The 26,837-nt window shown below is 47.1% G+C and overlaps 3 protein-coding genes across 3 annotated transcripts in view; 1 reads left to right on the top strand and 2 right to left on the bottom strand.

The window, feature by feature from the left end:
* LOC149336031 (monoglyceride lipase-like) lies at positions 1–17,567 on the bottom strand. The gene is made up of 7 exons (XM_089554064.1): positions 17,419–17,567; positions 7,150–7,271; positions 6,399–6,535; positions 5,178–5,288; positions 3,725–3,898; positions 2,995–3,126; positions 1–183 (listed from the first exon to the last, which is right to left on the bottom strand). Exons 1-7 carry the CDS (start codon positions 17,565–17,567, stop codon positions 1–3), a joined length of 1,008 nt encoding a protein of 335 aa, XP_089410190.1.
* Positions 17,243–26,837, bottom strand: part of LOC149336032 (serine/threonine-protein kinase haspin-like) — an 18,924-nt gene continuing 9,329 nt past the window's right edge. The window contains exon 6 of the mRNA XM_089554065.1: positions 17,243–17,725. Coding sequence (XP_089410191.1) covers positions 17,569–17,725 — 157 coding nt within the window. The 3' untranslated portion in view covers positions 17,243–17,568. The remainder of the gene's footprint in view (positions 17,726–26,837) is intronic.
* The window catches only part of LOC149336033 (uncharacterized), a 5,601-nt gene continuing 1,693 nt past the window's right edge, over positions 22,930–26,837 (top strand). Inside the window, exon 1 of the mRNA XM_089552531.1 lies at positions 22,930–23,293. Coding sequence (XP_089408657.1) covers positions 23,015–23,293 — 279 coding nt within the window. The 5' untranslated portion in view covers positions 22,930–23,014. The remainder of the gene's footprint in view (positions 23,294–26,837) is intronic.

Here is a 26,837-nt window from a genome sequence, read left to right on the forward strand (position 1 = left end):
TCAGTCGGTCAGAACGCTGGGACTCGTGCAGCTGGGGTCACTGGTCCACGAGCTTTGGGAATAGGAGTGCTGCACCTTTGCACGGAACAGGCTCTCCTTGAACCACTCTGCGATGTCCTTGAAGGCTTGCTCCTTGATCCCTTCCGGTTCTGCCAAGAGGCTGTGGTAGCCGCCCTCGTAAATCTATCGCAGAGGAAAAATAAAAGATATTTCGAAAGTTCGGCATCAGGGAAAGCTAAGTGCGAAGAAAGTCACAACGCACTTGTTGCTCGGGCTTCTGAAATCGGGATCAGTGTCAGCATCACAAGGTCAAAAGGTCAAATCACAAATCACGCCTAGAACTTCGCAAATGGTATACTGACATAATCACTCGAAACACTCTGAAAGTCTTGTTGACGTGTGTTGAGAAGCACGGTTATTTTTAGTTATATCCTCGGAATCTGTGTAATTGAATTTTGCAGTGTGTGCAACTGTGACTGTTGTCCCTATCAAAATGTTTTTGTTTTTTTTATATTGCAAACCATGTTAAATTATCAGCACTGTGTCTGCACTTTGTATGATTGCCGTGGCCCGCCCACAAGCGCCCTGTCTAGTGCTTCCGCGGGCACACATATTTCCGTGTGTGAATACGACAAAATGAATATTTGTGTGTGTGCGTGTGCGTGCGTGCGTGCGTGCGTGCGTGTGTGTGTGTGTGTGTGTGAGTGTGTGTGTGTGTGTGTGTGAGTGTGAGTGTGTGTGTGTGTGTGTGTGTGTGTGTGTGTGCGTGCGTGCGTGCGTGCGTGCGTGTGTGTGTGTGTGTGTGTGTGTGTGTTTGTGTGTTGTGTGTGTGTGTGTGTGTGTGTGTGTGTGTGTGTGTGTGTGTGTGTGTGTGTGTGTGTGTGTGTGTGTGTGTGTGTGTGAGAGAGAGAGAGAGAGCAGTATTTTAGCCACTTAGCACTATGAAAAGGTTATCTCATTTTGCCAAATCGCTAAAATACGGCTTCCGTGACTGTAATGAGCAGTACGACGAGAACAGAGGATAGATGCACTCTACTTCTGGTAACGTATATAGCTACGTGTGTAAAAGTTACACGCCGTAATGCCCTCTATAGCCGACGTTAAAGCGAGAGTAGTTTCGATGCTTTCATTATTCTTGCAAGCATAAAGGTTACACACGATTCGTAGGTTATTTTGGAAGAAGCCGGAGTGTAACCCGTTCATAAAACAGACTTTCGAGCGTACGCAGCTTCAGAAGTGTGCTGCTGCACTTGCAGTAACTTATAAACTGCTCAGCGGCCTAAAAGTCATGGAAAAGGAATACAAAAAGTACTTTTCTTTCCTTTCAAGCCTACCTGCGAGCCACACCGCCACCCAGAGGACCCACCATGCAGCGCATGCATAGCAGCAGACAAAGCGCAAAAGCAACCGGTCTGTTCTACTCCAGCTGCTGCCATGTATGACGTTCCGCGTTTACATTTGCAGCGGACGGAGAGCAGGGATTCTTTACTCTGGCGTTGCACCATGCCTCGTGCTTTTGCTAAAATTAAGCTGTTATCGCTGTCAAGTACATGTCTCCGCGTGCATGGCTCCGAAGGAGCAATTCGGGCGGCAGTCCGTAAAATGCCTTCGTGCGCTTGGAGGACACATGGCCGACGATCGATTTCGATAGCGCGACGTAGGTGTGCAACGCCTGTTCTTGCGATCAGGCTTGAAGTAGGCGCGTTATCGTGTTGAAATAGACGCCAATGCAGGCTAGTTAATGCAGATCTAAACTGCATGTATCAATTTTTTAACTCGTACAGTTTCTATCGTCTCAGCAGAAATCTACCAGTCATAGCCTATACGTAGACTACGGTCGCTTCGCATTCGGCTTATTTCCGTCCCATCGCGACTTAACTTGTGTAGTTTTTAGAGTGCATAGTATTATCGTGTGAGCGACTGGTTTGATTCTTTTATTTTCCTTGCTTTGTGCAATTCGACCAACCTCATGTAGCAATGTGTGAGGGTATGCTGAGTGTGATGCGCTAAGCGATTGCACGTTCCCGTGTATAACACAGGTATTTAGTTGTTTGCTTTAGCTGCTTTAGCTCTCTGCTAAGGCATCCTTTTTGCGTACTGCTTATTTGCTACAATAAAATGGTGAATCTATGCATATTTTTGAAGTATCGCGCGTTTATGTCAGCTTTGATTTACAGTGATCACATCAATATTTGTTTGTTTCAATAGAGTTTGTGTGTTTTTAACCACAGAGTACATTTTCCATGATTACACAACAGGAGGATCAGACGGTCGATGGTGATGCGAAATAGAGGCTGGCCTGCAAAAAGAATTAACCGAGTATCTGAAAGGTTTTAATGCGTTTTCTACGACACTCAGTCTACGACATTTCTACGACACCCCCTCTAGTTCGATACATGCACCAGTGAGTACGAGAGATGGTAAAACGTAGTTTTGATGTCAGTGGTGACTGTGTAACGAGCTAGGCGTGGTACAGACGTCAGTTTTACTCAGCGAAATGCTTATGGGACACCCTCCACTGCCGATCACTCTCAGCAACCCGTGCACGTATCGCACTGCTCGCACCTTGTCCAGACTTTGTCGTCGGTGGGTAGGCTCCGAGGTCGAGACACAGCTAAATTCTTTGAAACGCCTGCTCTTAGACGCTTTCTGCTTGTCTGTGTATGGGTCATAAGCAGATATAAGCGAAGGCACGATCTTTGTCGTACAGTTGGTGAACGCCTGAACATTACAGTGAAATCTATAACGATAGGGGCGAAAGAGCAAAAATTTTTAAAAGCAGACAACATTCACACTTGCACTCAATCGCACAGTTTCGAGACTTACGCAACATATCTTTAGAGTAGTTATTTTTAAGCTATTTTGTTTGAAGACGTCGCGCTAAGATAGCCATACCCTTGGAACCTCTTTCTCTGCTGGGGTTTGCGTTTACTTACATTCTGCTCCGTATTTTATTGAAGTAAAGATGAGGACATCACGCTGCCCTTGCATTACCTTTATCTGCTTGTGCTTGCTCGGGACGGCGTCAAAGAATTGCTTCATGGAGCCGGTGTCGCACACCTTGTCGTCTGAGGCGACTTGGACGAATAGCGGCACCTCGATCATGTTCAGCTTGGCATAGAAGTCCTGGGTTAAACGGATAACGAAATGTATTACTTATCTAGAATAAGTATGCTCGCTATTTGGGCCAAATTTTGGCGGAATTGCTAAATATAGGGAGGTCTAAATACAAACAAAAAGTATTTTTCCCGCACAAAGAACAAGTCGGGGCGGATGTGAGTTATTATGAAAATATCCATGAATACATACAAGCAATAGAAGCCCTATAGACAGTCATAGACAATCCATAGATTTATGGCTGTGCATTTTTAGTAGACTATGAACAGACCAATATAAATATCTATAGGAAGGCAGTAGAGTCTATAAAAAGTCTATAAACTCTCTAAGACCACTTTTATAAGGGTTGACGTCCGGCGCTATAGGGAGTCGACTGAAAAGACCGCTCTCTCCGTTGAGGCCCGTTCGTGATGCGACGAATCGGAGTGTAGCCAAGCTCTTAGGCACAAGGGGTGGGTAATGACATGGAGCAGAAATGTCAGCGTTACGTCTTTACAAAATGTATTCTGTGTCTGCCATGACGTTGCGTCTGTCTGTATGCCGCTAGCAAAGCCAACGGAGGAAAACTGCGCACGGTTTAGAAATGAATAATGCCAATTCAGCTCACGTCTTGCGCCCTGAACAAGGAAGCGAGCCATCCGAGCGGAATGGTGCCGTGGTAGCGCAGCGGGTCGTTGCGCATGTAGGCCACCACCTGGGGATCTCTGGCACACAGCGCCAAGTCCAGGGCTGCGACGGGCGCACTGGGCAGCACTCGCCCGAGAATCCTCGTCGCAATCCTCTGGAAATGGATACAGAGCGCGCTTTGGAACGTGGGCTGGATCTGGACTAGTTTGTTCGCTCTCTCTTTCCGATGAATCGTAATGTTTGAATGACAGCATCAGAAAACTGGCAAAATAGTGGATTCCTACTAATTAATTTTTCACAGAATTAGCCAGCGCTTGCGACTGCGGTGACATGTCACACGTGTGCTGCTTTTACATACAGTATAGTGCATCGTTATCCTCTTTATCATACATTTTCCCACCTCAATCGCTGGCTCATTTGCGGTCAAACTGTGCACAGAGCTTAAGTGTTGAGCAAACTTTTGCTTTGCAGTAACTTTGACAAAGGTACTTGCATGGTCCAGCCGCGCATGACGCTAAATCGTAATCGTCTCTCTCGGCAAACTGAAAGCCGCCAGCACCGGGTTGCCGCTGAACGGCGGCAGTGGTGCCATAAATGGACCAGTACACCGTGCAACGCTCGCCTAACGACGCTGGATCATGTTTCATTTTTTTACTAAGGTGATGTAGGCAGGGCAATTTTTTTCTTGTTTTCGTTTGTTGTCCTTACGAATGTTTAATAACTTTCAGAAGTTTTTCTGTTTCTATTCTTAGTAAGTCTGCGAATTTACCGCACTGGCCTGCCATGACATATAGCTCTAAAACTGAAGATGTGTATTACCAAAAGAAGTTGTATCAATTTGATAATTGCGTTGAATATAACGGCACCTTTCTCCCATCCTATGTCGTGGTCTTCTTTGATTGCCAGCGCTGCCAATATCTCCAGAGGAACGGCACCTCGAATTCCCCCATGTTCGGTATTTTCACGGGGCACCACAAAGGCGTCACAACGTGGAACAGGAGCTAAATTTGCGGCCTGCATTTTTTCACTCAGACTTTTAATGAGACGGAATTTCGGATGTCGTCATGCAAAAGCCACCGGGTTTATCCGTAAATGAAAATCCCTCATTGGTCGAGTGGGTCATGACAACATCAGCACCAACAACATTAAATATGTGAGGACTAGAATGTTCTAGTGCCCCTCGTTATATTATCATATGGGATTATACTAATCCAAACCACTCTTCCACCTTAATCCACCCACTATTACACATTTATCGGCCCGCTAGTCTTTACTAATACACCTTAGTCTATTTTCTGGGGTGGGCCTACTCCCAAAATTGGGAAGTCGTTAGGGATAATGGGGTGGCCTAACTTCCAAATGCTTTCGCATTATCTCATTTACGAAAGTGGTTAAGAAGCCCCCATCTTTTTTTCGCTCATCAGTGAACCTACCTTGTACCAGGGTGTTAGGGCTTTGTGAGGTGCTATTAGCGGCGACGTCATGACGATCCCAGCGAAGTCAACGGGCCTCTTTTGGACAGCCATTGCGACCAGCAACCCGCCCTGGACAAGACACTCGTAATCATACTCGCTCTAACAGTTTTCTTGGAACAAGTATGCTGTGTCATTATTAATGAATTATCGCCTAGCTGCACTCTGCAAATAACTTTCCGGACAGTTGCGACATTCGATAATGCAATTTTCAGCTAAGCTGTTGAGGTTTTTCATTTCAAAATATAGAATTTGAAAGAGAGAGATATATGCGTACAGTTACAGACGAATGTTTTCTTTTCCATAACAAACTCTTTCCTCAAGTAGCACGCCAATCCTGTTACACCGATGGCCGACTAAAAATACACCGAGGGCCAACACGAGGAATGGACGCTTCACAACTACGCTAGAAAAGCCGGCTTATAGAGTCCATTCGAGATGAACTCCGATGTTGAGATCGCAAGGCTTATAAGGTCGCTTCGAACATTATCCTGATCGGGATCTTCGATGTTCATTAAAATTCTCTTTCTCTTCCTCTGGCACTGCCCCTAAACGTTCTTCGCGATGATACGCGAAATATGAGAAAGCTCGGTTTCGAAGACGTGATTAGCGTCCTCTGAAGCTAGCACCCTGGGAAGGAATTAGCATGGGCACACGTTCCCCACCAAACCATTTAGGCGCGCTGACAGTACCGAGTATAACGCGCGACACCATTCGCTCCTTCTTAAAGAAAGGCAACCTTTCATTACTATGTTGTGCTGTGCTTACCAGTGCTGGTAGCGTTAATCTCTGCTGCCTTCCACCACTACCGCATGTGAATCGATGTTTCAGCAAGGACCATCAAGCTCTCCTCACTGACGGGGGGTACAGTCGCTTTGTTGATCAGCATATCAGCGGGACGCTGTAGTTATGAAATTAGGCGACGATGCAGATAGTAAATATTTTGCCTGTAAAGTGGTTACCCGCTAAAAGTGCACCAGTGTTCGTTTCTGCATTAAAAGAGCGGGTATGCCTTGTGGAGAAGCTGGAGTGCTAGGCCTTCTTCGATTCGCGTCATGTGACATTCCCCAAATGGCAGCACATTAACTGCGCCTTGTGGATTTGCAAGAAAACAAGCGCTTCTACAGTGCGTGGTCATGGACATGCGCATTCTCAGCGACGAGCACCGAAACTCTGACAGACCAGCGAGTGGCCGAAGAGGTAGACGGGCTTGCGCCAGAACTTCTTCCTCGTCGAGTCCGCGTGCTCCAGGATGCCGTCCACGTACTTATCGAAGGACTTGATGGCAGCTCGGGTACCGTCGCTCTTTCCGTGGCCGACTGCGGAGATCATTGGGTTCCGTCAACCCGTGTGCCACAAGTCGCTTTAATAAAAGTTGGCTGACTCGGAACTGTTGTTCAAAAAGAGACCTGCTCTCGCACTGAGGCGAAGAACTTACAAGGGAAGTACGAAAACAGGCAACCAATCTATGTGAGAAGTTTCTTGAACAAATAAATAGAATTCCTTTTTAATGCGTCCTTTTAACTCAAAACAGTGTTTTCTTCTAACTCAAAAACCTATTAAACCTGATAACAGTATTAGGTAAGGCAGCATGTATATTGTCATTTGAACCGAGGATCGCAACCCTGTTCACAGGCAGCGCTCCCAGAAAAGCTCTCAGGGTGTATATGCCAACCTTAACCTCCGTGCCTTTTTTGGTGCTACCTGGGGCCACCTGGTGGCAATATTTGAAGGAAGCACAAGCCTGTAGTGCCATTTCACGGCCTGTAAGATCTTGGTATTCTTCACAAAAACACGAAAAGTAAAAAAAAATAACTTTGACTTCCAATTTGCGTGCCAGGCTTTCATACCTGGCTGCCATGGACAAATCTCACGCGTTTTGTCAGAGTAACGGAGTAACGATAAATGCTCTGCTCCTTTCGTCTCTCCTTACCCAAGTCATGGGTGAAGACATAGCAGCCCTCGGCAACAAGCATGGTGGCCAGGGTGTCGTAGCTGGGAACATGGCAGTGCTCCAGGTAGCCGTGGCACATGAACACCAGTGCCTTCCAGGTCCTGCACGGGTGAGACACCTTTGAGATAATGCACAATATTCACCTCTCGATGCTCACGAGGCAGCCTTGGATTTTTCATCAAAAGCGGAGCAAAGTCTGCATTCTTTCAGAGGGCGTAGCAGCAGTTGCAGTTTTCCTGTGCCGGCAGATTTCTTAACCGCGAACTCAATTTTAGGATGCTGTAGACATAACGTCATATAAAGGCGGCACCTATGCCTATGGCGCTGTGTTCAATTGTTACAATTCAGCGTTGAATGGTTGTTCTTTGCAGGAAGGAGGAAAACATTACTAGGTCTAAAATCTGGTGATGACAGAAAATACATCACGAGGTAAGCACCGAACAGCTACACACCAGAATATTAGCTCCCCGATGCATGCACGCTGTTTCATAGGACGTTCGCGCCGAGACCAATAACTGCCATTGTTGTACGTCATGGCGGCCAGCGCCAAAAGTCACCAGTGGCGCGAGTTTGCCTTCTGGTGGCACCAAAGAAAACCAAATTTGGGTTCACAGTATTGCCGCATAAGCCCAAGCCCGTTCTCTGCTGAAGTGCCCAAAATGTTTCTGTTATAATGGCCAGAGGAGTGTTATCTGTTCCGGAAAAGCACTAGAACCAAAAACGCAACCTCACTGGTGTTGCACACGTTATATTGCTATTAGGTCTGCTTGCACTACTTAGCGGTGGACCACACACTTTGGTCTCCTTGATTCCAACACATCGCAGTATCCTCGCTACTAATAAAATATTCGCTTTAAGGGTCAGTACGCCGCCAGATAAAATGTAAAGTTCGATAGGAAGCCTCTTCTAAGATGTTCAGTATTGCAACGGGGTCTACGGGCAACAGCGGAGTGGCACGAAACACCTAACCAGAACTGATCCAAACTGGGCTGTAGGCGCTCTTCTGGGCACGAAGGGTCAAATGGGACCGCGTCTTTTTTTCCTATGCCCTTAGACCTCTTTGTTGTCGTTACAAATATGCTCCGGGAGGGGGGAAGCGAGGTTGTGGGTTGAGGCACCGACGTCGAGTGATGAGCTCTGTATTCGCGATAAAGAGACATTACGAAAGCAATCTTTTAACTAGAGATATAGCACGTATCCTTTCTGACTCAACTGACAGGTTTGCTGTTCGCAATGGAAGTCGTGCACTTCGGTAACCTTTGGTGAGCACGACAAGCACTGGGGTTATGATAGAAGACATTTCTGGTTTACAGCCGTTTATTTAGATCGGGAAGGATAAAAAAGCACCGAAACAGACTCAACGAGCAACCTAGCGCCGAATTTACACTGACGGGGCCCCATCTGTATACACCAATGGAGATGTCACGCCTCTCAAGAAGCGTTACCTACCTCAGAAGCTACACCCAAAAGTGCTAACGTAAACTTACAATTAAAAAGTTCTAGGGCAAGTTTTCGTGCTACTCGCGTTACAAGAACATTCGTGTAGTTTTGTAATGCGTATTCTCACATATAAGGCTAAAAATTCCTGGTAGTTTCTCTATCTTCCATGGCTAAGGTACTTTTAGCTGCTTTCAAATTCAAGCCCTGGTCTGCTCCCAAACTTTTCTGTTCAGATGTGTCGGTAGGAACATTGTTGTGCTATAGTACGCTACTGAACTTACTCTCCGTAAACTGCGCCCCTGTTTCGGAAACATCGCCCCAATTTGTTTCCCTCGCTGGGGCTGACTATACCACAACGCTAGTCATCCAGGCTCGCTGCCATCAATGCACCCACTTCCGGACTGTATTAAGACGCTAGGCTGTACATCGCACATCACAATGTGGTCCACTCATCGCGGTCAGATAAAGCGCACACCGGCGGCTTTAGGCGCAAAACCGTACGTAGCACAACGCAAAGATCATTACAGGTGGACTCTTTTGAACACGCCAACCCGTTCACACCTTCTCGCAAATGTAGTCCCATTGAGAGTCCTCAGGACACAGTGCCTTTTTATGATAACCGAAGTGGTGCACTAGCAGTATCTTTAAAGAGGAAATAACCTTGAAAGGATAGGAAAAAAACGTTCTTCCAGGATTACAGAAGTCGACGAATGCTTGAATGGCCTACAACAAGGCAGAAAGTCAATCCCATAGTGTCACGGCTCTGTAAGGGAGCGGTACCTCTGTCTATGTGGACTGTCTTCTGGGAACCCGCAGCACCCAGACGGTTGTATCTGTGTGCCCCACCATCACACATCACACGGCGTCCTTAATGAATCGATAGTCCACTTATATTTTTAGTTCCACTCTGCAATCAGTACGTACCCAGGCTGCACCCAAAAATCATGCTGTTGCAAACAAAATAAACAAAAGCACCCACCAGTGAGCCTCCAAGCGCTTGCCATTATAACCCGGAAGCTTAAAACGCACCTGGGGAAGAATGACTTTTGGCAACAGGGGAAGGCGGGGGTTTAGGGTTACGATTCGAAACGGAGCTGCAGATGCTTGTCCTAAACAAAGTCCGACACACGTAATCGCTGCGAAAAGCAGTTGTGCCTAACCTGGAACGCCCTCGAGGTACCCAGGCCCTGGTAAAGATCTTGTATCCGTCGCCGTTGACAAAGGTGTCTTCCTCGAGCTTGAAGGAGTTGGCTGGAGCAGTGATGATGATGATGATGATGTCCTCGGGCTGAATGGCACATACCCACGGCGGGGGATTGGCCAGGGTGCATAGCGGATACAACCGCACTCATGTACAGGGAATGGAGTATAATTAAATCTAAAATTTGGGACACAGAGCTAGAATTTGCACAATACAAAAATACTGAGAAAGAAAAGTTGTGAATTCACATTCTAGCAGAGGAATCTACCAGATGAAATTATGTAATTGTGAATAGAATCGAACACTGGTTTCAGGGCATATCCCTTGGCGCTTGCCCCGAAGGATAAGAGAATCGGAATAGATAGAGGAAGCCCAAGCCGAGCGAGGGGGATCTCCAAGCAAATTCTACGGAGAGCAGCGAGCCGCCGGCAGGAGAGGAAAAAATGTTCTATAGACTCAATTTCGCCACAGTACTCACAAAGGTTGGATATCGAAAGCCCCGATCGGCATAAATAAAGATTTAGCCGCGGTATCCTGCAGCGCAAAAGGGTCATGGACACCTCACATTGCCTCGAACTGCACATCCGCACACTCCAAGGAAATGCCAGGTGTTGAAAATCCGCTGCAGCGAGGAGAGGCTCATGGCGCAAGGTGTGGAAACGCTGGAATCGCTGAAAGCGTGCTAGAGTCAAGAAAATAGTATTTGGGACGAAAGGGACAATAGGACCATCAAGGGCAGACTTTGCTAAAAAATCAGCCCTCTCATTAGAAACAATGCCACAGTGCCCAGGGACCCAGTGAAAGCGAACTTCTGAAACATGTGGAGGAATAAAAAATTGAAGGGAACGGCTCATAGGAGTATCACTCGAGGTTTCGAGCGCTGCCAAAACAGAAAGGTTGTCTGAGAGTATAATAACCCGAGTGATACTGCAGGGAATCCTTATTAAGGCCAACTCAATGGCCAGAAACTCAGCTACAAAAATAGGGGTATAGTCAGGGGCCCGAAATGAGTAGCTCCAATCAAGAGCCCTTGAGTAAATACCAATAGCGGCCTTTTCATTTTGCTGGGAGGCATCTGTATAGACGGCAATATGGTTAGGAAAATTGTCTAGGTACTCCTCTATGAGCCCATTTAACATATTGGCGGGCAGGTTCTTAGCATTCCTTGGGAGGGTGTTGTCAAAGAAGACCGCCGTGTCAGCCCGCCTGTGGTTGACCAGTACTAAAGATTTCACTGATACAGAAATACTTGACAGCAGGGAGTTAGTGAACACCACCTGAGGGAGCTTATACCGAGGCCAGGGAGTACCAAAGAAGAGAGTTGGGTTCGTTGTAAATATAGGGTTAGCCAATCCAGGAACAGGCTCCAAAGACCTTAAAAATGTCCGCACAGTGATAAGCTCAAACCGGGAATTGAGATCAGGTATCCGCGCCTCCAAGTACAACACAGCATTAGCTACTGATTTAGGCAGACCTAAGCAAAGGCGCAGAGCGCGTCGCTCCATAACAAACAGGGGTTCACGCTTGTACTTTGGGCACCCAGAAAAGAGAACGGAGCCGAATTCAAGGATTGGCCGTACATAGGTCTTATAAAGAAGTAGGAGAGTGTCTCGTCGCATACCGAATTTTTTGTTGCTGATCCTCACCAACCGGCCGAGGGCACGCTCACCCTTAAGCGCAATGCTTCTAATGTGTGGCCGCCAGTCTAAATGCGAGTCATATATTATACCCAAGTATTTTGTTGAATCAACTTGCGGGATGAGGATAGAGTGATACGACAGAGAGATGTAAAGAGGGGTTGCTTGTGGGAAAACAAGGACGGCACACTTGTTCACATTTAAAGTTAACTTTATGCTGTCTAGCCAAACTTCCAGAGCATTTAAATACTCTTGCAATAATTGGTACAGGATATGAATGTCTTTGGCAGAAGCGAAAAAAGCAATATCATCCGCATATACATAAACTTTGACGGCAGGGTGAATAGGGATATCACGCATTAGTATGTTAAACAATAACGGTGAAAGAACGGAGCCTTGTGGGACACCTCTAGACTGGGCGTATGTTGTAGAAGTTAACGTACCCTTAGAACAAAAGAACGCTCTATTCTTTAAGAACTCTCCTATCCACGCAAATAGGTACAAAGGAGGTTGTACATTAGCCAGTTTATGAAGCAAAATGCTGTGTTCAACGCTGTCGTAAGCCTTTGCAATATCTAAAGTAACCAGAGCTGATACCTCATTTTGCCTCATAGCAACCTTAATACGACTCTCCAAGTCTATGTGCGCGGTCCAAATCGAACACCCCCGGCGAAAGCCAATCTGAGCCTCGCTAAAAGCTTGAAGACTCAGAATATGACTCGTGAGGCGGCTGAAGACTACCCGCTCTACAAGCTTAACCAAATTTGATGTGAGAGCAATCGGCCGAATATTGTCGAGATCAAAACCCTTCCCCTGCTCTTTCAGCAGTAGAATAATTTTCGCTGTTTTCCAATTTTGTGGAATCCAGGCTTTTTCCAAAGACCAGTTCACAATCTGCAAGAGGTACGGGGCAAAATCTTGCATTAGGATTTTAAGCATGCCAACAGTTACTCCGTCAATCCCAGGGGCAGCAGATTGCAGGCAATTAACTACGGACGCTAAATCCGATACAGTAACCTTAGTGAAGTCTCCACCCAAATGAAACGGAGTTGATGGAAAGGTAGTGCGAGCTCGAAAACGCACAGCAAGGCCTTGAGCTATGGACTCTAGTATATCTTTTTCGTCCCGAGGTGGCAATACTGTGGACTGAGAGATGAGAGAAGAAGGCAGCACATGAGTATGTTCCATGAACCTATAAAGAGACTTCCGGTTGACAGGATTAGACAGATAGGTGTTCAGGCTGGCATTGTACTCATCCTTAGCCTTAGATATTATTCTTTTAAAAGAGGCTGCAAAGAATTTGTAATTTATCCAGTTCTTTGGGCACTGGTTGTGCATTAGACTCTTCCATGCAGCTTTCCTTCGTCGATAGGCTTTTTCGCAGTCGTCATTCCACCAACTGGAAGGAGTCTTATTTACAACGCCTGACCGGACTGTAAAGACTGCTCGCCGAGAGGCGTCTAACACTGAATTTAATACCAGAGGGCCCCCGTCAGATTTATCGGAGGGGGAAACAGACGAGAGGGCCTCACCTAGGAGGTTCTTGAACAGTGAAGTATTTATAAATTTTTGTGGCGAACCAGTCGCCCTGACTGGACTGCACGCAATAGTGAAAGTGATTGGGGCGTGGTCACTGGACGTACCGCAGTCAACTGTACACCACGAAGATACCGCTGTACCATTAACTGCTAGCGTTAAATCAATAGCTGATCGAGAATTAGCCCTCATGAAAGTTATGGCGCGACTATTGTAACAGCACACGCCGTTTGCTGACATCCAAGACCAAAGTAATTTCCCGCTAAAGTCTGATCTGAAACCCCAAATTACATGATGAGAATTGAAGTCCCCAGCTAGAACTACTCGTCTGCTGATGCGCAGTAACGCATCGAGCTCATCCGTCCTACGGACTCCTGCGGGGAAGTAGATATTTGCCACCGTAACAGGGGCGCACTGCGGAATAATGATTTCAACGGCAAGTATCTCACAATCAGGTCTCATAATTTTGTGAGACACTTTAGCTCGATGATACAGTTTCGTTGAAATCAATGTTAGTAAGCCCCCACCCCTGCCGTTTGGGCGATCATTTCTAAAAACGGAGAAATTTTTAATTGCAAATGGGCGATTAGGATTGAGCCACGACTCCTGTATTAAAATAATGTCTGGACTATGTTTTAGTATAAGCTGCTGTAAATCGGGGAAAGAAGATGATATAGAGCGACAATTCCACTGCAGAACAGATATTCCCGCCATGATTATTGCTTTAAAAACGTAGCCGCAACAGCCTCTTTCAACACATCTGTTTTCTTTGAAATTCCAGGCGAACTTTTCTTAGTCTTACCATGATGGTCAGATTTCGATGGAGAAGAGGAAGCACGACGCTTCTGAGATGGAGTAGTCATTTCAACATCTGACTCACAAGCATTAGAGAGGGGGACTTGGTCAAAGTCATTTACACCCACGGACGTGGAGGTAGAAGGGGTGGTGGGTTGAATAGCAGCAGTGGCAGAGGAGGAAGGACAGGTAGACGAGTTGAGGTTACTTAAAGCCGATGAAGCAGCCTGCGCAGAAATGACCTGGGACAAGGCGTCACTGAACGTACTTATCATGCGGTCAAGTACGCCAGCAACAGCCTTCTCCACCGCAGCAACAACGGACTTAGTTAAGGCTGCCTCCACATCAGCAGTGGACGTGCGGGCAATACTTGCGTATGAGCACTGCCGTCTGTCAAGGCGGGCGTATGCATCAGCGCGCGAGCACCTGTCACGCTGAATAATGTCCAAGACGTTCTGCTCATCGGCACGCTTGGGGCAGGTGGGGTCGTCAGCTGTGTGATCAGAGTGGCAGAGACAGCAGCTAAGCGACTCAGAAGTGCAAATATCGTGTGCATGATCAGCGCCACAAACGCGACAGCGCGTTGCGGACTTGCAAGATTTGGCACTGTGACCGAACCGCCAGCAATTCTTACACTGTAAAGGACGGGGCTGCAGTGGGTCTACACGGTACACAATAGGCCAAACTTTGATCTCGGACGGACAAGAATACCCTGCAAATGTGGCAATAACCGACTCCGTTGGTGTTCGAGAGCCTCCAGCCTCTCTGCTGCAGCGGTAAACTGAAAGGATGCCAACACCGGCGTCATGAAAGTCTGCAAGAATTTCCCCTGGTGTAGCGGAAGGATCCACACCGCGTATAATTCCTTTTACGCAGGCTAGCTGCTCTGGAATGAATACCTTCACCGGTAGTGAGGCGAAAGAGGTGCACTGCAGCAAATCAGCAACGCAATCCAAGTGAGCCGATTTGCATAGAATTCCTCTCTTGCCAAATGGTCGCACCTCCGAAATCTCAAGATAGTGGCTGGTGGCTGCCTTCAGCTGCTCCTGGATCAATCGAGAGTTTTTTATTTTAATTACTCCATCTCCTACAGGGACCAGCGCCACAGGGATTAGCTTTACACCGTTTTGACTAAAAGATGGTAACGGCAGATTTTCAGCCGGTAAACTGGCGAACCAGGTTACCGGACCTGAGCCCGGGGAAGACATAGCCATGGCGGAAAACCTGCAAAGCCTTCGAACCTACATCCAAAGGGGGAAAGACCTGGCCAAATCCCCCACTCGCGGAACGGCCTCACCAAAATTTGAAGACGGCCAGAAGACGCAGAGGCAGTCCGTGGTAGAAGCGTCGAAGTTTCGATACGGTGTCTATCTTTGCATCTCATTTTGCTGTTGTTTTCTGTCTGCCTAGTGCAGTGCTGTCTCTAGCTGCGTGGTTTGTATATATCCCCTTCCTGTGCATACTTAACTTCGGGTAGTAAATACCTTGCTGGAAAAGAAAATATTCGTGGCGGAGTGGCAGCGTCCCCGTCTCTCACCGGCTTCGGACAGGATTTGATTCCCACTGTTTGTCTTTTTTTTTTAATTACCATACAAGTGCGGACAGTTTCCCGGACAACCTTTGTCTACAACTTCCGTCCACGCCACTCATGAGCCTATAAAGACTCTCGCCTTAAAATACAGAAAAAGACACAACAGACGAACATATCATGATAGTATGCTTTTCCCGTGTCACGCTGGAATCAGCTGCAAAGACAGCCGGCTCATGTGCTTCACGAGTCCGCTTGGTCACACCAAAAAAGTGAACACACCCTGTGGAGGCTGCATGAAGTTAATACTCAGTAGATTGACGGATAAATGGCAAGCAGCTTGGTGCAATTCAGCAAAAAACAAATTTCACTCTTTGAAGCTCATCCTGGCTGAATAAAAATCATGCAGGTATCGGGAAATTTTTCTTAAGTAATTTTATGTGATTTTCGTATTGAATGCACAAGCGTTACTGATAACTTCATACTGATTAAGCAGGACTAAACCTAAGCGAAAAATTTTCAGATTAGCTCACAATAAACGACATTTTATTATCATGCACGCAGCTGAAAACTGAAGAAAAAATATTCTACTGTATTTTACAACCGCCAGATGACCTTTCACCCAGTGTTCCTGTCGAGTGAAAATGCACTTGTTGATTTTTTCATTGTTTTTACACTTCTAAAGAAAGTAAATGTATTGTGGGACTCTAGATTTAGTCAGAGTTAAACACAACAAGCAGATATCTTTAACGCCGTGTTTTAACCCAGGCATCTAACTACACGTGGCTGCAGCGTCTGGAATTTGATCCAGCGTCCTCGCGCTGAGCGACCGGGCGCCGCAAAGGCTGGGGCACCGCGGCAGATAGTCTCGTATGTTGGCTCTGTGACAGCAGTCGACTTATGGGGCGAATGGCCTGTGTGGCCGCCCGAAACACGCCGAGAAGAAAGCGTGGGGTAATGAACAACAAAGAAACAAGTGCGTGCCACACCACGCATGGCCAATCCGCACCCTCTTCGCGGGCATGGGCGATTTCAGCAGAAGACAACAAATTTAGATGTATTGCCATAGAGTAACATAAAAGTAAAGAGCGGACACTCGGGCCCTTTCGCGGCCGAGTTCGGCGCTTCCCCGTTTCCGCCAGATGGCACTGAACGTGCAAATAAAAAAAAAAAAGAAAAAGAGTATGGTCTTGGCATGTCTTGGCTTCCTTCTGCGGAGTGACTGATGTGCTCATTGTCGCCCTGACAGAATGCACGTAGTAGGTTCACTCCCGCTTGCCAAGCGCACGCGATGCGTGGCATAACGCCTTTGCGGCTTGTGGGTGACGTGTTCGCCGCGGCGTCCAGGCAAGCGATCAAAGCCAAACGCTTTTGACGAGCGTTGCACGTCGAAACCTGGATAATCGTTGCGTGCTCCGTAATCGTCACGCTGGTGGCCGGCTGCTCAGCTGAGCAATGTGACACCGCCTCCTCCGCGAGAGTGGAGAACGCACAAGACGCAATGAAAGTAGAGCCTCCAAGATTCCTGTTGTGGTCTGTCATCTCTGAGGCCAGTGCGTTTCCCCGGGTCCGCTAGGTGCGCTGTGCACAAAAGTCGGCCGCTGGGGCCTACGGGAGTGTCCGCTCTTTACTTCTATATTACTCTCTGGTATTGCCTCTAGCTGGCTAAAGATAGTTGTCTGTAAGTAACACTAGTGCTAATGCGCTCTAATCTGCTTACCACCTCATGCCAAACAAGGCTCAAGTCTTGAAGCCGAAGCTTCGGTGTTATTAACCTTCCAGTCACCAATGGCGGCCGGCCGCGTCATTATTTCGTCGCAGTTGTTGCTGACGAAACGATTTTTCCCCTATCGACTTGATCAAATACTCGATAAAGGCGCCAGACCGGTGCGCAAAGCGCTGGTTACTAAGCTACTGTCCGTGGCGAGGGATTCGCTCCTGTACATGGCTTATCTGGCTGGATGGAAATTAAGAACACACAAAGTTTCACTCCTATGTTCTTATCTTCTCTGAGGCGACGTTTCGTTCGCAGCTCGCTTTGTCATTTGTACTGCCACCGCCACCCAGCGGGCGATAAACCACCGCTCCTCCAGTATGCTCGATGCCCCCACGCAGCAGTTCCACCGGACATGCCGGAGAGCACGCACTTCCTCAGCGGCTTCGCTAGCGGCGTCGACTGGAGGCCCGTCACCTTCAAGGAAGCACTGCCGACGGGGCGGGTGTGCTTCCTGTGTGATGTTGTTTCCACGAGTATGGCCATCCTACCCTGCGGCCACACTCTGTGCTCGGCTTGCATCGAAAGGTGCACAGGGGGCGACGGCCACTCCAGCTGTGCCGTCGACAGGACACCTTTCCAGCTGGGCGTGGATGTGACTTGGATTTCGGCTCCTCACGACCACCTGGCAGACCTTCAGGTATCTGTGTGCCAAAGTTAAGATATATTAGCTATATGCATTCCAAGTGGTTAAGCTGGCATGGGATCCAATGCAGTGATGCCTTTAAAGGAATATTTTACAGCATTTTATCAACCATATTTTCTAATCACCCATCGTGAGCTACTTCCCCAATAAAGTGTCTACAGCGGCTATGGAGGTGAGAAGCCCGGCAAAGCGCTTTAAAAATGTTTGCTATCGGAATGTCGTGTTCCCGTTGTTAGTCTAATATCATAGTGCTTTGAAAACCATGATATTGCAGACGCGACGACTACCTTCCGCCTGTAGGTGATAATGAATGAGGCCTATGAGATTCGTAGGTTTACCTGACCTGTAGTTTCAATCACTAATGCGTTTGAACTCCTACCAACACATAGGGCACCTAGGGTCCCTCCTGGGACCCTAGGTGCCCACTCCTGGACGGTTTAACACTAGAATGTGAACATTTGAGATTTGGTGCGGCTGAAAATGAATGGCAAGGTACAACCTAGGCGCTGGGCCCCCTCCGTGAGGAGTTAACGCTAGACGTGCACACGAAATGTGGAAACATCTCGGCGTCACTGCACGAGGTGATGTCGGTCGTGACCGAAACCTCCGCTAAGCTCAGCCGAATCGAGACAGTCCTGAGCACGCATTCAAAATCCCTCGACAGTTTACTGCGAAGTGCGCAGAGCGCCCTGACTAAAATGGCTGCGGCAGCTGCCTCTAGCGAGGGTGCAGCTTCCTCGAGATCTGATGCCTGGCGCCTCAGTGTTGCGAGAGAAGGGTCGATTCTCTGGACCGTAATTTTTCATTACAGCAACAGGTCTGAAATGTTCGCGGAGTATGATGCACCCCTCAGAGGTACGTCCGCTTGTATGCGCTTGGTATGCAGGTATTCTGCGACTGCCGAATTCATTGCTGTGTACGCAGAGTGCACGCAACCAACCGAGTTCGACGTGGTGTGCGTAGAGATCATCAAACCTGACATAGTAACCACGCCGACCTACTGGTTTCAGTCAACTTGTTCGAGCGCCAGCGTTCCGAGTCCCCTACCTCCTTTGCGGTACCTGTGTCATCTAAAATGTAAATATCTAACAGAAAAAGAGAGCGTTAAGATTAATGTTCTTGTTATAGTGAAAAGGTGCGACCCTCAAACCTAATTCACGAGTACACAAAGCAAAAAGTGGTTACACCATGGTACTCCGGTAGCCATGTCAGGGATTATATTGGGCAGCGCGCGCAGTGTTTTCCGAGTAAACCTTAAGGGTTTATCTTTCTGAAATTTGAACATGTTATCAAAGTTATGTTTGCCTTAACGCGTGCTTTCGCTCCGCTGCCTAGTGCAGGCACCAATTCAAGGTACCAATTCAAGGTGAGGCAGACTGCGGCAAACAAGTTGCTATGAAGAGAGACCCAAGCGCGCATTGCCTAATCACAGATGCTGTAGGCGAACAAACTCCGCCTTCGCAACGATACAGTCCACTGTCCATTTATCTGAACCAAGCAGAAGGAATAAAACAGCACCCATTGCGAAAGAATGTTTTAATGCCGTAAATAAAATTTTAAATGTTGTATTGCTGTCTTGTTCATTTGATTTATGGATGTCCAGTTATATTAGATGTACCCCGAAGCTTACGCGTCTGTGTCTAACCAAAACCTTGGAATTTTCTCTTTAAAGGGGTATAGACACTTAATTTTGGTTGCATGTTTTCTTCCCTACAAAGATCTGGAAGAGACTATTACACATGAATCACCATGTGTACGATCCACTTACGATCGCTAAATAATTTATAACCAAATTTTTCTGACGTTCTGTTTCTATTTCAACAGCCAAACGATGGCTATGTTATGTCACGTGAGACATTCAAAGACTTCGATGTAATCACTCTTTCATCGTTTTAATTCACTACAGTGCTGAAGCCAGCCTTCCTCGAGTACCGGAATGACAACGAATGTAGTATCACCGATTATGTTGCAGTTTTTTGCATGCTTCGTGTGATCTATAGCCATACTTTGACGTCACAATCCTCGTTTGCTTGTTGAAACCAAAACCGAAATAGCACGAGAAAATATTTAGATTATAAATTACCAAGTGGTCGTAGGATACTACGTGGTAATCCATGTATACTAATGCCTCACGCATCATTACAAACAAGAAAACACGCTCCCCAAAGTTAGCTGTCTCTAATTCTTTGACAGGAGACCAAGCGAAAACTACCAGTGTCGTCGTGGAAAAGTACAGGCGGCTGTTAATGGCAACATCATCACACTACAGAAACCGCGCAATGAAACTTCGCTCAGAAGAAGTGTGAACAACTGCATTTCAATGAACAGCTGTCTTCATTCTTAGGCAGCATGAAAAAATAATGCCCCAGTTATAAGATTAGGGAGACTCAATACAACTGCATGCAAGTTTTGTTCTGAGTAAAAATAAATTGTTTGGCAATTTCTGGCTGTATTGACGTTTGTACTTCAGCAAACTACGCATTAATTGACAAGATAATTGGGTTTCAATAGGGAGCCCTTCTTTAAATTGAAATACGTGACGCCATTACCGTGAAGGATTGAATGATCATCGTCTGGATACGAATGACTGTTGCTTAGCTTCAGAGATCCTCAGTGTTGACGTTACAGCAGTTCACCTATGGAAACGGTCGATGGCGACGGTACCTGTATTTAAATTTTTTCGTCTTTTATGCCCTATAAGCGCTCAGTTTTCAGTGAAAGGACTGTATGAACTTCACGCTGTCATTTCTTTTTGAATGCGTATTTGTGCACACCGTGTTTTCGGATTTTCCGTGCGAGTAAGCCACTTTGCCAGGTTTGTTGCAAAGTCTGCACTTTTCTCTTTTGATATATGTTTCTTACGATGGCCTAATTAGGCCTAATTCTAATCTTAGGCCTAATTCTGTTTATGTCGGCTGACATGAATAAAGGGGCTATCTATATATCCATGTATCTAAAACTCGGTGATGCATCGATGTTGCTCAACTTCAACTTGTGTTCAATGTCCCTTGAACACGTCAAGTAAAAGTGCCGAACTACTATGCCACAATGTAATTCCGTCATCTGAGTGGACGGTGCTAAAGAAGTCTCTTACATCATGCCTGTGACCCTTTGATACGTATCATAGAAGTGCATAGCAACACCGGCTCCAAAGTCAAAATAAATGTCTCATTTGTACGTGGTACCGCAGTATTAGCGATGCACGGTTGCTATCACGCTCAATTATCTTTTATCGCTACCAGCATAAGTTAAAACCAGTGTTTCCACAGATGAGCAATTATCCTATCCAAATTTGGGGTTTTAAAATGGGGAAGAATAAGTCTTCGCTCTTCGATGGCTGACGGTCGGCCACCACCTCACCCCTACTGCGAGCAGAACAGTCGCGCAAGCCGCCCCGGTGGCTCATTGGTTATGGTGCTTGGCCGCTGATCTGAAAGGCTCGGGTTCGATCCCAGCCGTGGCGGCCGCATCTCGATGGAGGCCAAATGCTAGAGGCCCGTGTACTGTGCGATGTCAGTGCAGAGTAAATGACCCCAGGTGGTTGAAATTATTTGTATTCGTTCGCTAGGGCGTCCCCAAAACCTAAGTCGTTATGCGACGTAAATTAAACCAAACAAATCCGGATGAAACCGGATGAAACAAGCTCTTCCCGCCAGGCTAAAGCCCCATTTTAATAAGTCACTCGCATCTTTCTCACTTAAAGCATAGGCACACGTGGACTTCCTCTCGCATTGAGTTACCCGAATGGTAGTATCAGTAGTAGTAGTAACAGTGCTAGTAGCAGAACTAGTTGTAGTAGTAGTCGCAGTATTTAGTAGTAGCTGAAGTACGTGCTGTTCAACTTATTAAATAAAAATAATCACTAGCGAGTTTCGTTTAACATTAGCTACTTACATCACCAGGCTACTGCCGCAGGCCACCCTATTATATTTCAGTGCATTCCAGCTCACTGTGGAATCAGACAAAGAACGAACAGGTGAAGCAGCCCCCCGAGGTCAAGACCGTAATTACAATCTGATTGCCTTAACGAAGTCTCAGGCACCCCAGCTAGCTAAAAAAAGCGTTTCCGAAGAAAGAAAATGGCTGTGGAGCTTGCTGACATCTCATCATCAATTTCTGCATTTCATTAGCCCACTTTCACCCAGCCTACATCGTGATCTGGAAGCTCTTTACCATCTGTTTCGTTTACACGATTTATTTACAAACGCCTTACAGTTCTGTTTAGGTCAAGCCAACCGTCCTTATTGTGATAACTACGGCTTAGTATGAACACTAAAGCCTATTTTGTAATAATTCCCGGCGTGTGCTGAGGATCATACATATTATGTACATCTTATGGGATCACTCACTCATATGCCTCTAACACACGACTTCCTGCTAAGACACATAGCCTGCCATAGGCAACAGAGGTGCGCTATGAACTTTTTGTTTAAGTATTTAGATGGCATTGGTCTTGTAGACAAATTCTCAGCCCTCCGTTCAGCACCCTCAGTGCGCATTCTCTGTACAGTGAACTTTGTCATTCCATTTCCTACACCTCTCTCATTCCATCTCTCTCTCTCCCCGAATGCCTTCCCCATGCAGAGCAGCAAGTCAGCAGATTTAAACGCTCACTTAATTCTGGTTTTCAATTAAAGAGCCTCTCTCTATTTCTCTCTATCTCTCTCTCTGAAGTGTGCAGTAGTAGTTGTAGAGAGGGAAAGCGCGATAGCGGTCTCCTCGGCCACCTCTGTGTCGTCTGCGCGCAACGTGCAACTAGTGAGGAAGGTGCCATTTACGTCTGTCACCACCGCTGCCATAGCAGGGCAGAGGGCTTCATCTACAGCCATAGAATGCGCTCTATGTATTCGCCTTTCCTGCAATGCACTTCACGCTTGTCCCTGCTCTTGATGACAAGTGAGACTATGAATTATTTTCACTTATATTTACCACTACCGACCGTGTTACCGATTCATTCGTCGCAATATTTTCGTTCGTCATATTCCTCGTCCTTCCCTGATTTCGGCACACGTTCAATAAAGTCACCCTGCCAGTGTACGCAGCTTATTAAGCTGCATTATTCTGCTAGGGACACTCTCGGGCATTCCGCACGGCTTATCAGGCCGGAATAAAACAAGACTTTCCGAACCCCATTTGCTATGTTCTTATCTTCCGTGAGAGAGCCGTCCGACCCCTGCCTGTTTTTATCGTATACGTGTTGCCACCGCCTACCGTCTGCCGATAAGCTGGCGCTGAGAGCATTTGTTCCCTGGCGTTCGACGCCCCACGCATTCTAGTCCCACTAAACATGCCTGACAGAACCTACCGTCTCTGCGGCTTTGCGAACGGCGTCGACTGGAGGCCAGTCACATTCAAGGAGCCACTGCCACCGACGCGGGTGTGCAACCTGTGCGCCTGCGTTCCGCTGAAAATGGCCGTCTTGCCCTGTGGGCACGCCTTGTGCTCGGCTTGCGTGGACGAGTGCGCAGAGAGCGACGGCCACTCCAGCTGTGTCATGGACAGCACGCCGTTTGAACTGGACGTGTGCTGGATTTCGGCTCCTCGGGACCACCTGGCCAAACAGCAGGTATGAATGTGCGAGATCGGTCGCATCTTTGCTTTAGGACAATTCTGGCGACCCAAGTTGTTTAGCCTGCGCAAGTTTAATTACACGGATGCATTTCACTCTACAGCAATTTAGAGACAATTTTTTTCGCGGCAGCGTATACAGCTCGTTCGGTCGAAAAGCCCTCGGCGTAGTAGCGGTGCGCACCGCGTGTCGGAAAATAATCGAGGGCTGCGTAAAAAAATGGTTGGCAGTGGCTTAGCTCGGCTATGCCAGGATATGTGTAGCGTGGGCAAGTGCCCCGCTGTATGTAAATACCCCCATTGATACACCTGCGCATGCGCACAATGAGAAGCGCTATCAAGCGTCTCCTATCAAGCGGATGTTGAGGCTGGGCAACACAGCAAAATAATTTAAACTGTAGCTTTTTAAAAAGGTAACGTCGCCCTCTCGTTAGTAGCCTACGATTCCCCACTACCTGCCCTTGCAAAAACTTTTCTATACAAATAATGTTAATAGCATTTATTAAAAACGAATTGAAAGGCTATTATTTTCTTTACACTTCATAGTAACACCCTATCAACCGTCTTCAGACAAGTACATCACCATTATCATCAGCCTGACTGCGCCCACTGCGGAGCAAATGTCTCCCCATATCTCTGATAAACCGGTTGGTCGTGTGCCAGCTGCAGCCGTCTTATCCCCGCAGACTTCCTAATCTTATCAGCCCACCTAACTTTCTGCCGCCCCCTGCTACCCATTTCTTTCCTATGATTTCGACTCGGATGTCGTCAACTTGCCTTTGTTCTTTGACCCACTCTGTCCTCATCCTGTCTCTTCACGCTATTCCTATTTATTTATTTATTTATTTTATTTTAGCCTCAGGGCCTTGAAGGCATTGCAGAGGGGAGTGGGCAGAAAATATAGAACAAAACAATGGAGAAAAAGGAAACGGGTACATCAAAGATTAATCATGTGGATACAATGCTAGCTAGACAAAATACATTAGTGCAGAACAAAATCGTCAGAGTTTACACAACACCAGCTAAAGCTTTGCGAAAGTTATTTACGTCAGTAATAGATACAATTTCATCAGGAAGATCGTTCCATTCCTTAGAAGTACGGGGGACAAATGAGCGTAAGAAAAAAACTTTCCATTTCCTATCATTTCCATCATTTCCATTTCCACAGCTCGCTGCGTTGTCTTCATTGTAAGTTGAAACCGTTCCATTAATCTCCGTGTTTGTGCTCCAAAGGTGAATACCGTTAAGATGTAGCAGTTACAAACATTTCCACCGGGGAACTCTGGCAAACGGCCTTCCATGATCTGATAAAACCTGCAAAATGCATTCCATCCCATTCTTATCCTTCTAGTTATTTCAGTGTCGTGGTCCGGATCTGCGGCCGATATTGGGAGATATACCATAGTTAGCTACCATAGTTAGCTACCATAATTCTCCATAAAGTCAGCAATAGAATTCCAACAAGCTAAGGTGGCAGGCAGAGAGACACGACCTCACCTATGCTATTCACCACCTGTTTACAGGAGGTATTCCGCGCCTGAAATGGGAACAGTTGGGGTCGGATCTCCTATTGGCTGATGACATTGTCTCGCTAAGTCACTCAGGACATGAACTGCAAAGCATGATCAAGGAGTTAGACAAGCAGAGCAGAACGGTGGGGCTAAAATTTAACATGCAGAAAACCAAACTGATATTCAACAGTCCAGCAAGAAAACAGTAGTTCGCAGTTGGTGGCGAGGTGCTGGAAGTAGTAAGAGAATATGTCTATTTAGGGCAGGTAGTGAAAGCTGATGCGGATCATGAGAGCGAAATAACTAGAAGAATAACAATGGGGTGGAGCGCGTATGGCAGGTTCTCTAGAGTCATAAATGGCAGTTCACCAATATCCCTCAATAGAAAAGTATACGACAGCTGTATCTTACCGGTACCCACCTATGGGGCAGAAACGTGGAGGCTAACAAAGAGGGTTCAGCTTAAGTTAAGGACATCGCAGCGAGCTATGGAAAGAAAAATGATAGGTGTAACGTTAAGAGATCGGAAGCGGGTGGAGTCGGTGAGGGAACAAACGCGGGTTAAATACATCCTAGTCGAAATTGACAGGAAGAAGTGGGCTTGGCCAGGGCATGTAATGCGAAGGCAAGATAACCGCTGGTCCTTAAGGGTAACGGAGTGGATTCCAGGAGAAGACAAGCGCAGCAGGGGTGCTGCAGAAAGTTAGATGGACGTAAGGGATTAAGAAATTTCCGGGAATACGATGGCTGCAACTGGCGAAGTACAGAGTTAACTGGAGAGACATGGGAAAGGCCTTTGCCTTGCAGTGGGTGTGGTCAGGCTGATGATGATGATGCAGTGGTACTCGGAAGGGAACTTCTTCCGAAATATCGCTTACAACCATGACAGTTACCCTGTACGTATGTTTGCACCCGCTAGTTAGAGCGTACAAACTTGAACCCCAGTGTGAACACGGAACACGGTCTTTTTTTTTTATTACGAGTCCACTTTGCAAGCTGAGGTATTCGAAACTGGGTTTGTCCCCGAAAGGGCGCCGTGGGGTATGCGAAGCCTCTTCCAAGCGCACACCCCTAAGAAAGGCGTGCACCGGACCAGGCAACGAACCCTTGTACCCACCCTTGTCCAGCGGTGTTTCGAACCAACCACTTTCGGCAGCAGAGGTGGAAGCCAAAGCTACTAGGCCACGCGTCGACTCCTACCATAGATGAAAGAAAGGAGGAGGAAGAAGAGGAAAGGCAGGCGGTTACGTCACATTTTTTGAAGCCGGCCCCCCCCCCCCATGTATCCCCCTACTTGGCCGCCATCTCAGCGCGTTTGCGCATGACCAGTAGACAATGAAGTAGACGACGTCGCTGCGCCCAGCGTTACAATTGGCTACGCCATCGGCTAAGACTCCCAGTAGTCCTTCCGAAAGCGCGTGACTTCCAGCACACTCTCTGGCATGCAGCTCGGATAGCGAGGACCTTTCCTGAGTTTTCCTTCCTCCATGCCTCCCACCTTCTCTTCCTCTTCCCGATAACGTTGTCCGTCGCCTTCCTCTCCCCTAAAAGGGCAGGAGGATTTCAGTCTCTCCATTTTGTTACCTGCTAACCGAGGGAAGTGGTGCTGAGGACGGCAACACCGACGACGACGAAGCCGACATGGATGGGGCGAAACTGAGGGACGGACTACCGACAGTTGCATCAATCAGAGGCACGGGTGGGAGCAACTGCCACAGCAGGGCAGCGGCGCGACACTTAACCTCTCCACCACTTTGCCAGGAGTGCTATGACGACTCTCAGCGATCTATGAATGTCCTATTCTGCATATATAGGCATTAAGCACTAAAGCTAGCGCGTCATAACCTTCAGACTGAGCTTATGTCCCCTCCAACTCTAGAATGAACACATGCTTTCGCACGTCAGACTCACTTTAACTACGTTAAACCGTACCACTTTTGCTGAATGATTTTCCTCTTGGCTTATATTATCCAAAATTGAGGCTCAAATTTAATGAGAAAATACGCGGTAAATTCGCAGCTTTATGTAAAA

Source organism: Amblyomma mixtum, chromosome 7 (genome assembly GCF_055824585.1).
Source record: "Amblyomma mixtum isolate Tamu chromosome 7, ASM5582458v1, whole genome shotgun sequence".
NCBI lineage: Eukaryota > Metazoa > Arthropoda > Arachnida > Ixodida > Ixodidae > Amblyomma > Amblyomma mixtum.

What these genes read in the sequence shown, in the direction of transcription:
- LOC149336031 (XM_089554064.1), bottom strand. Translation starts at nt 17,567, where the DNA reads ATGGCCATACTCGTGGAAACAACATCACACAGGAAGCACACCCGCCCC. An exon ending in ACCTCTTCGGCCACTCGCTG is followed by an intron (nt 5,289 to 6,398) that starts GTCTGTCAGAGT and finishes TGTCTTGTCCAG; the next exon opens with GGCGGGTTGCTGGTCGCAAT. An exon ending in CCCTAACACCCTGGTACAAG is followed by an intron (nt 3,899 to 5,177) that starts GTAGGTTCACTG and finishes ATCCATTTCCAG; the next exon opens with AGGATTGCGACGAGGATTCT.